This window comes from Oncorhynchus tshawytscha, linkage group LG25 (genome assembly GCF_018296145.1).
Source record: "Oncorhynchus tshawytscha isolate Ot180627B linkage group LG25, Otsh_v2.0, whole genome shotgun sequence".
In the NCBI taxonomy this organism is placed as follows: domain Eukaryota; kingdom Metazoa; phylum Chordata; class Actinopteri; order Salmoniformes; family Salmonidae; genus Oncorhynchus; species Oncorhynchus tshawytscha.
In genome coordinates this window covers 36,110,393-36,120,913 of record NC_056453.1, presented here as the reverse complement: position 1 = coordinate 36,120,913, position 10,521 = coordinate 36,110,393, and the positions used below count along the sequence as shown (strand labels likewise).

Genomic DNA, 10,521 nt, shown 5'->3' with positions numbered 1-10,521 from the left:
GGGCATCCAACACATGGAAACTTATTCCACATTACCTTAAGCCCATCCTCCCCAATTAAGGTGCCACCAACCTGTGTATTTCAGAATATTTAGGCATGTTAGCAGGTTAAATCTTTGAACCTTCTTTGTAGTATACCCCTCTGGGCCAGTGAGACCAATGAGCAGCTCTAGCCTTTCCATGCATTGGCTAACATTTCCATATTATTTTGTCAGATAAAACACTGATCACTTTCAACATTTCCAGACTGTAGCTATTGAGTCAATTTCCTGCACAGGAAATGTCTTTAATAGGTTGTAATCGATGTTAGCATTTTCATTGTGATGTATTGCCAATAAGCAATAATCTTCAGAACGCCACATTGTTATCCCTGCTGTGGTCAACAGTCAGCCCAAAAACCATTTTAAGAGCTAAATTGTGGTATCCTTTATGCTCAACATCAAGCATACTCCAGTCCAAATTTCACTCCCTGTACTTGAAAGTTCATTCAACAGGCAAAGTACTTCAAGTACACTGTGCAATTTGGGAAGCAGGCTGTTCTCTATTTAGTCAGCACCCTTCAGTCAGGTAACCACAGGAGGTTGGTGGCAACTTAATTAGGGAGGACAGGCTTGTGGTAATGGCATCAGATGCCATTCACTCCTTTCCAGACATTATGAGCCATCCTCCCTTCAGCAGCCTCCACTGGTGCAACACTTTTAAATCAAGGATTGGTACTACCAGCAGCACAGACACACAGAAAGTTATTTCAAAAGGTTTGGTTTTATTTGAGAATACTGTCGTATATTTTTGTCCAGCAACTGAACGTCCACAAAGGATTAAACATGCATAGTCTGGATGTACTCAAACTAGACCCCTTTATCTCCCACACAACCCCCCATACGATGTGTACATCAGAAAGCATTGGATAAGGTAGAAGAAATATGGTATTACCAAGGCATTGAAAAGATAAGTCTAAAAGACAAGTCTGTTTATATCTAGCCAAGCTTCTTTAGATCTATGCAAGTGCCTTCCTTGCAAGTAGGTGGCTAGGAGTGAAATTCTCTCACGTGCTCCCAGCGAAAGACATTCACCACTTCATTATTCTTTTTTTAAAGAGACTCGATAGGGAGAAAACAAAATGGAAAACAGCCCACTCTTAAATTATGCTTCTGATACTTTAAATCCAAATTAATATATAGCATTATTTTGAGACATTAGGAGTTGGTGTCCATCTAAGACACTAAAGCCTATTGACGTGGTTTCCTGAGAAGTTAAACACTTCTCCAGGCATTGGGGATTTGATCTTGCAACCCTTCGGTTACTAGTCCAACGCTCTAACCACTAGGCTACCTGCCGCAATGTAAGATCTGAACATTTACACACCGCAACGGACTGCAGTTAAGACTGCCTGGAATGCGACTGTCTGGTTGTGTCCTGTAAGGCACCCTATTTCCTATGTAGTGTGCTACTTTTGACCAAGACCCATATAGTGCACTATAATGGAATAGGGTGCCATTTGGGATTACACATCTTCCTGTCTGGGGTACTATATTAAGAACACTTACAGAGAATCACACGGATCTACCTCTACTGGAATTCCTCTTCAAAAAGTATAAAATTGAGTTCTAATGACAGAAATAATTATAAAAACACAAAAGTACATGCGTATCTCCTCCCACAGCCTCCAATGAGGCATAGGTACCATACAGCTGTGGAGGCTGGTGGGAGCAGCTGTAGGAGAAAAGGCTTATTGTAACGACTGGAATGGAGTCAAACATGTGGAAGCCACATTAACTCCGTTCCATTAATTCCAGTCCAGCCATTACAATGAGCCTATAGCGCCTACCACCAGCCTCCACTGCTGTATAGCCATCAAGGGAGAGAAGGAGTAGTGGGTGGAGACAGATGGGGGTGTTGAGTCTAGAAGGACTGTCGAGGGGAGGGCGGCATAGGGGTGAGGGTTATGGAGAGTGGGGAATGGCAGGGGTAAAATGTGATACCATCATCTCACATAGACTGCGCTGGTGAGACACACATTCTAGAAGGTTTTAAAATGTTAATCGCAGATCTGTCAATCTGATTGGTGATAACATGGGCATGAGAAGCAACATCAAATAGCATTTAACTAGAGAAAAGAAAAAGGAAAAAAAAGGCAACTCGGAATAGGACTTGAATCAAACCAAATGAAACATTGTCTAGCCATCATTGAATAGATATGGGGTTGTTCGTACCTGGGTAGTTTGAGAGGTAGGAGTTTAGGGGCAAAGAGTTACACTTGATTTAGACACCAACCCAACAGGTGGGGGCAGCCATTCCATACAGTAGGTCAAGAGGTAAGTTCTCTGCCCAGGAGGTGCACAAAAGGAATTAAATCAAGTGCACCTCTCTTTCAGGGCTCTGTCCAAAATGGCACCCTATTCCCTAGAGAGTGCACTACCTGGGCGCTGGTCAAAAAAAAGTAGTGCACTCTATAGGGAATAGGGTGCCATTTGAGACACCCATAGTTTAAAGAATCAGTCCTCCTGACGCCAGCCTCAGGGGGATGTGACAAATCACTCGACAAGTCAGTCTTATGACCCTAAATCGCTACAAACACCCTGAGCCAGTCTGGCTCCTTCCCCTAGCCTCTAAACCTTCTGTTTGATGACCTGAAGGAACCAAGTATGTGTAAGCAATTTGACAAAATGAACATTCAGAGAGCTATGTGGATCGATTACCCAGGAGGATGCAGAGGGGAGGACAGCTCATGTCTGGAATGGAGTCAATGGAATGGTATCATTTATTCCGTTCCCGCCATTACAACGAGCCAGTCCTCCCCAATTATGGTGTCACCAACCTCCTGTGAAAGCCATCACCATACTATGAATACATCAGGTCCCTTTAGATCTGCAGACAGAAGGGGATAGTAGCTAGGAGTTGTTTTTGAACCAGTAAACAATTTCACCGATCTCACTCAAATCAATCAGCTTTGCCTCGTTATATTTTATGTGTATCATATTAATCTTGCCCTTTCACACAACTTATTTTCTCCTAATATTTCACCAAATTGTTTAGATGTATTTTTCTTTAAAAATTAAAAAAAACAAAAAACAAAATCAGGCTTTGCAGTGGGCAGCTGGAAGGAAGTGACTAGGGGTCCTCGATGTCCAGGAACTCCTTCTTGGGTGGAGCATTACCGCGGTACCAGGAACAGGAGCCGTCGGCCCTCTTAACGCAGGCATAGTGGTTGGCTTGGCGACCGTACACCTGCTTCTCCATCATCAGGTCTGTCCACAGACACTCCTCTGGAGCGGAGATGGCACAGGGCAGGGAGGGGCAGCACACAATCTACACACAGACACACACCAGGTTAAGAAAAGTCACAGGAGACGTTTCTCTACCAATCTACCTCCTCCAAATCCCCATCCTGCTCCCCACCCCCTCCATACCTTGCAGTCACAGCCCATCTGATAGCGCTGAGTCAGACTCTTCTTCTGAGTGGAGCTCATGGACTCCCAGGGAGTGATGTAGTCACACAGGGTCACATGCATCTTCCCACCTGCCTCCACCTTGCCTGCAGAAGAAAAGATAAGGCAGGGAAGAGATCCTCTTGAAAAAAAAACAGCAAAAGAAATGTGGTTCTGAAGCACGAAATCAGACATGCTTTTCTCTTCCTCCCCCTTCCTTAGATGGGGACAGACAGCAGTTAGAAAAGGGAGAGGATGTGAGGAGTAGAATGAGGAGAGGGGTGAGTCATTGAAAGGCTAGTCTTACAGAAAATGGTTATCACCATGACGAGGTACATTGGGAATTCTAAAGGAGGAAACACTAGCCTCAGCAGTCCCTGGCCTGGTGTTCCCTGTAATTAGGCTGTGTGTGTGAAAGAACAAGTAGGGAAACCAGAGCACGCATGATCTAATGTCCCTCTGTGTCTCGCTTTACATCTAGCCCATGTCTGCTCCAGTTGTGCTCACTCGGCACCTTCTGACACAGCCTGATCCCAGATCTGTTTGTGCAGTCTTGCCTACTCTTACAGTTAATAGTGTTATAAGGAGTTGGCAAGGCAGCACAAACGGCTCTGGGATCAGGCTACTTTTAGCACAGAGCGGAGGGAGATTTAACTATGCCATCAGTGTGTGGTAAGATCCAACAGACTATCCTCACCTGAGATCAGGTACTCCTTCTTGCCACTGGTATCGAAGGTAACGCCACACACAGCGGAGACCGGAGCAGTGAAGACCTCCTCAATGTCCTGGTCAGGACCCTTATACATCTACAACTCAACAACAGGTCAGGGTTAGATGAACACAGGTCTCATATCATACACAACCACAGGTGACGTGTTAAGAGGTCAGAGGGGGTTAGAGGTCGTGGATGTAGTCTCACCTTGATCTGTTTGATGTCATACTGCATCCTGGTGATGGGGTTACCATAGATATCATTCCCAGTATCTATCTCCTTCTCCCCCACCACCTTCGCTCGAATCACTGCAGGGAGACAGGATCAGAGGACATAACACACACAAGTCCCAAAAACAAAGCTTCTGTTTGAATTCCTTCTCCCACCACATCTAGTTAACCACCTGCAGATGGTGCTCAGTCAGCCTGAACAGCCTGGCGTTCCTACAGCACAGTAATAAACCAACAACCCACAATACACGGAGTCAAAACAGCCTTTGTTGTTTTGACCGTTTCAGGATGTGAACAGGCTGCCAGTAACATTCCAGATGTTCATGTCCCAGATCACATCACGATTTGTTAGCACATATGGATAGGGAGAGATGTTTCGGTCAGTGAGACCACAAGGCTGTGATTTAGGCAGATTTTCGAGAGACAGAGAGACCAATGTAGTGACACTGAAGGATAGAGGACAGACCTAGTATGATAAAGTATAAGCTGTAGTTCCTGTGTTTTAAAAGCCTCACAAACGACATCATGCTTTAGCCATGGGCAGGGAAAATATGAGCAAGACAAAAAGAACGTAAAAAAAAAAAATCACGGAAGAAAAAAAATACAATGTACACACACTCCACAGGGTCCTGTCCCCTCGGGTTCCCTTTCTGGCGTGAAACAGAAGCAGACATGGGAGGGGTTGACTGCAGAGTTAACGTCCGACTCCCTCATCTCTCCCCTGGTCCAGGTCGCATGCTTTTCTGCACATGTAACCATATCCCAAGTTCATAGAGGGAGCTCACGGTGGGTGATGCAAACACACAGAGCACCAGCATAAGAACCTGGCTGGCCCTGTCTCCTGCATTCTGTGGAGTTCTTCCCTCTTGCTTCCTGACCTCATTCAGACCCAGAAACTAATGAGCACTAAGGACACTGGGAATAGAACAGGGTAGACAGCACGCTCAGCTCAGGGAAACAGTGATTTGGGACTGCTGCCTGTTTAATGGCTTTTCCAGAATCATGTTTTCCTAAATAGGCTCCATTCCCCCCTGCTACTTCTTAACTAGGTCATATGATCATCTATGTTGAGAGCAGAATCTCTTAGGGGGACAGGGAGGTTCACACCTCAAGCCAACCATAGCTATGCAGAAAACTTATACATGCATATCACCAGATCTACACATTTTTCCATGAAAACCCCCATATGAACACCTACCACATCCTGAGTTCCTTCTAACCCTCCACTTCATTATCCACCACACTAAATGAATGGACAAAGCCAGCGATCATGTGACTCCATTCCTTCCTATGTGAAGACTCAATAGTGCCTTTGAAGCCCAGGAAGTCAGTTAAGATGTCTCATTTGGGATATTTATGTAGACATAACATGAGCAATTTGAACTACTCCAGGAAGTGACATTGCAGCCTAGCTCAGTGTTGCTCATTAAGCATCTCAAGTTGAAGACCGACTGGGTACTGCAGGCTGCCATTAGCTACTATAAATTATCCTTATATCCGGTGTGGTATTTTAAAATAATTGGATCAAGGACATACATCTAGTGTAATAGAAGCAATTATTGGTATCGTCGCCATCGCCGAGATGTGCATTTACATGAAGATTGGCCTGCCTTCCAATTGTGCACCGCCCTATGGGACTCCCAATCACCGCCGGTTGTGATACAGCCTGGAATCAAACCAGGGTCTGTAGTGCCTTAGACCATTGCGCCATTCGGGAGCCCTAAACTTAGTGGGACTGCGACACCAAGAGATACTTGTAGGTATGCATAGTCACTAGTTAGAGTGACCAGGAAGCGGATGACTTCTGAGGAGTGAATACTGTTGACAAAGTCAGAGGATCCCACCCTGTAAGTCAACTCGGTGTGTGTGTCCCTATTCTCATGGATACCATGTATATTTGAGAGAGGTCCTTAACTTTCATAGCTTTTTCCTTTTGAGTACCCAGAACTGACAGCCAGATGTCATACGCTGCCAGATGGACGCATTCGTATGTGACTGAGAGAAGGCTATACATCACAGTGGTGTGTACTGTACGTCGGTGCAGTCTCGTGTGTTGCACCTGAGTCTCTTTGAAGTGATGTGTGTGTCTGTGTTACTATCCTGCTACATTAGGTCGGTGCAGAGCAGGAAAACCCCAGAAACATTCCTGTCATTCCTCACAGCTACACCCCTCAGAGGAAGAGAGAGAACGAGGAAGGAGAGGAGAGAGAAACTGGTGTGACAGACTTGTTCACAGAGGGATTCGAGCAGATATACTACCTTGCTTATTCCATCCTAGTTTCCCCTGCTCTCTCCCCCTCTTTATGGCTTCCTCTCCTTCATTTTCTATTTGCTGTGCCACGTCCACAAGTCAGACTGTACTCCTAGCCCCACAGCAGATCCCAAAGCACTGTAAACTCATAGGGGACTGTGTGTGTGTCCTCTATTTTACTGTACATGGCTGCAGCATAGTCAGGTGGAGACAAGCCTTCAGATCTCAGGCAAAGTTAATAATCATCATGCGAACCAACCACCTCAGTTACACATTTCCTGTTGTATCGTGAAACAGGAAACAGCCAGTGTGCAAATGTATAAGTAAAGAACACTTTGTTTGCGTCCCAAATGGCACCATATCACCTACGTGAACAAATTGTAGTATGAACGAACAAACTACAATGTGAACGTACAAACTGACACGTCCATCATACGTATAGGCCTAAGCCTGAGAGAATGCATAAGCGACCAACTGACTTATCCCACCGCTGCCACCAGTGTCGCGACAGAGCTGTCAAGCACACTACTACCTGCCATGAAGGACCAGACCTCTTGACAGAGGCTGTAGTAGAGAAACAACAAGGTGCACGTGAGGGCGTAGCCGTTCCCGGTCTATACTCACCTACGTCCGCGTTACAGAACGCCTGTTGTGGGTGCACCGGGGCACAGCTGCAGGCTTCAACGAGCTCCTCCGCCTGCCACAGAATCAGCACCGTCAGAGTGCAGAGTACGCCGTTAATTGATAACGGCATTTTCTCCAGCTGTGTCTCGGTTGTTTACCGTCCTTTGAAATGCGGGGGGGGGGAAATGCCCGTATAGAGAGTGAAATTCGTCGAGTGGGCTGTAGGTGTGTGTCTGTGTGGGTAGGCTATGTGTCAACAGCTACAATGACCGTTAACCAAGACCAAATAACGGAAGAAAAGCCCCAGTCCGCTAGTTGTCCCTCGCAGGGAAAAAAACAAGTGTGTGACCTTCACTTTGAGTCGTTGCGCGTTTCTATCTTTTGGGTGTGTTTTCATTTCTCCGTGATTATGCGGCTTTTAAGGCTGCTGCAGGATGGACTCCTCCCCCCCGGTGACGATTCGTCCAGCGGTAAGCGCTCGAGCACTGGGTTAAAAGTTTTCATATTCTCTTTGCCTGCCCACCCGCCCAAACTCCTTGCTCCAGCCGAACGCTACGCCACGCCTATGGACGTAGTTTTTTCTCCACATTGAGGGGGTTCGATTAATCTCGCCCGGGCGCCCGTGTAAGCGTGTTTTGCAACGACAGAAAGTTGATTGCATTCGATTTGGAACCTGCGAAGTCAGCTCAAAACAAAAGTGATGTAATTAAGCACATGTAGTAATTAGTAGGATTCAGTGTTTTCCTATGCAAAAGTGATAGCGTAGACAGACAGACAGACAGACAGACAGACAGACAGACAGACAGACAGACAGACAGACAGACAGACAGACAGACAGACAGATAGATATGACGAAAATGTTTTACAAATATAACATAGTAGAGCTAGGCTAGACAGTAGACCTAACCTACTAGGCATAATTGGGTTACAGATACTGTATAATAATAATAATAATACACATTTACTTGTATAGTGCTTAAAAAATAAATAAAAAAACGTTTATTAATATATATATATATATATATATACACACATTATCTGCCTTCCCAATGAAAACTAGTGAGAAAACTCAAACATTTATTTTGTGGAAAAGAGATGTATGTTTCTGGACAATGCAATATGCTGCCTTGTTGACAGAATGGCACAAATAACTGTTTGATTTGAGAAGGGCGCTCCTCCATCACTTTTGCCCTATGACATGATGGGCCTTTTCAACCTGGGCCAGTGTAAAATAACTTCCTCATTGAGCCTGGATCTGAGTACCTTCTCAAGGAGTTCTAGAAACTATCTGATTGGTCCCAGGAACCGATCCATTAGGCCAGAGCCAGAATACAGGTGGTAAAGCAGTGTTTGAAAAGTCGTCATTGGCTTTGAAACTCTGATTGGTTAAAGATGATCCAATGACTGATGACTTTGTTTTGTACTGGAGGCAAAAGAAACGCACACCTGTTTAGGCAGGGTGCTAGCTAGCAGAGTAGAACACCTGTTTAGGCGAGGTGCTGGCTAGCGGAGTAGAACACCTGTTTAGGAGAGGTGCTGGCTAGCGGAGTAGAACACCTGTTTAGGAGAGGTGCTGGCTAGCGGAGTAGAACACCTGTTTAGGCGAGGTGCTGCTGGAACACCTGTTTAGTGCAGAGTAGAACACCTGTTTAGGAGAGGTGCTGGCTAGCAGAGTAGAACACCTGTTTAGGAGAGGTGCTGGCTAGAACACCTGTTTAGGAGAGGTGCAGAGTAGAACACCTGTTTAGGGGAGGTGCTGGCTAGAACACCTGTTTAGAGAGGTGAGTAGAACACCTGTTTAGGAGAGGTGCTGGCTAGCAGAGTAGAAACACCTGGTTTAGAACACCTGGAGAGGTGCTGGAACACCTGTTTAGAGAGGTGCTGGCTAGCAGAGTAGAACACCTGTTTAGGAGAGGTGCTGGCTAGCAGAGTAGAACACCTGTTTAGGAGAGGTGCTGGCCGGCGGAGTAGAACACCTGTTTAGGAGAGGTGCTGGCTAGCAGAGTAGAACACCTGTTTAGGGGAGGTGCTGGCTAGCGGAGTAGAACACCTGTTTAGGAGAGGTGCTGGCTAGCGGAGTAGAACACCTGTTTAGGAGAGGTGCTGGCTGGCGGAGTAGAACACTTGAAAAATAAATGAGAGCCGCACACTCTAGGAGCTCAGATGCAATCATTTAATAACCTAATAACGAAATTTTAACAGACAAGCTGTCTTCATCAGACTATAATGACAAACACTGCTGGTCACTATTTATATTGTGTCAAAGGACACACACAGGTGTCTGTAATTATGGCCTGGTGTGGCTTGATATCATTGGTTTATTTACAGATATAAATAAAACTTCTAAAAAACATAAATGGACAGCATATGATCATAGGTACAGTTTGGCTACATAGGCCTACAAACATTTACAATGAATAGCAAAATCACAATAATCACAATAATGGATTCAGATCAAAGTCTACATTGAGACCGATGGGAGCGAGGGTCTCTAAATTAAAGATCCAGGCAGCCTCTCGTTTTAACAATAAATTGTCGAGGTCACCCCCTCTCCTAGGGAGGGTGACGTGTTCCATGCCGGTATAACGTAGGGACGAAATCGAGTGGTTTGCTTCCAAAAAGTAGGCCGCAACTGGGTACTCAAGTTTTTGCAGCTAATGGTGCTATGATGCTCCGAGATTTGTACTTTTAATGCTTTGTTTTGTACAGCACACCTCATTTTGACCCTGACACAAACACCTTCAATAATGGCAGTCTCAGACTGAAATATGTAGCGAACAATAAAGCAGGGGAATAGTTCAGTTTGAGTCGTCAGGCAACTATTCTCCTCTCCTCTGTTTTGAATCGCATCCTCTTCTCTGTCCAGTAGAGCTGCTGACCTTATTCGCATGTTGAGCGAGAGAAGGAGAAGGAGAGAATGAGGACTTGATAGAGAGAGGAGGGAGAGACAGAGACCTTGCCATCTGAAAGGTCAGAATAGTTTTGTTTTGACCCCACTGTGCGAGGTCAAGAGGTCAGGATGATTTATATCAGGCTTTTTATGCTGTGACTGTTGGTCACCAGAGTTGGGATTTTACAACTGACAGTTGACCTTTTCAAACAGAATATGTTGAAGAACAGTTGCATGTATGGGGGCAACCTCTGAAAGTGACACACGAGATATAGACAGTATGACAGATAGTTCAGAAGTTCAAGCGTGTGTCACTGTCACCATGGAAACCCCAAAAGCGGTCAGTCAACCCAATCCGGACAAATAACCTTATAACCTTATGGAATTT

At 45.3% G+C, this 10,521-nt stretch overlaps 1 protein-coding gene across 1 annotated transcript; it reads right to left on the bottom strand.

Annotated features, from left to right (window-relative positions):
* Positions 1–741: 741 nt before the first annotated feature.
* On the bottom strand, positions 742–7,673 carry LOC112229885 (metalloproteinase inhibitor 2). The gene is made up of 5 exons (XM_024396014.2): positions 7,244–7,673; positions 4,346–4,446; positions 4,124–4,232; positions 3,409–3,533; positions 742–3,307 (listed from the first exon to the last, which is right to left on the bottom strand). Exons 1-5 carry the CDS (start codon positions 7,371–7,373, stop codon positions 3,110–3,112), a joined length of 663 nt encoding a protein of 220 aa, XP_024251782.1. The 5' UTR covers positions 7,374–7,673; the 3' UTR covers positions 742–3,109.
* Between the last annotated feature and the right edge of the window lie 2,848 nt (positions 7,674–10,521).

Excerpts from the sequence above, each read along its gene's own strand:
- LOC112229885 (XM_024396014.2), bottom strand. The coding sequence starts at position 7,373 with ATGCCGTTATCAATTAACGGCGTACTCTGCACTCTGACGGTGCTGATT. Across the intron at positions 4,233-4,345 it reads ATGACATCAAACAGATCAAG|ATGTATAAGGGTCCTGACCA; the intron begins GTGAGACTACAT and ends GTTGAGTTGTAG. Across the intron at positions 3,308-3,408 it reads AGATGGGCTGTGACTGCAAG|ATTGTGTGCTGCCCCTCCCT; the intron begins GTATGGAGGGGG and ends GTCTGTGTGTAG.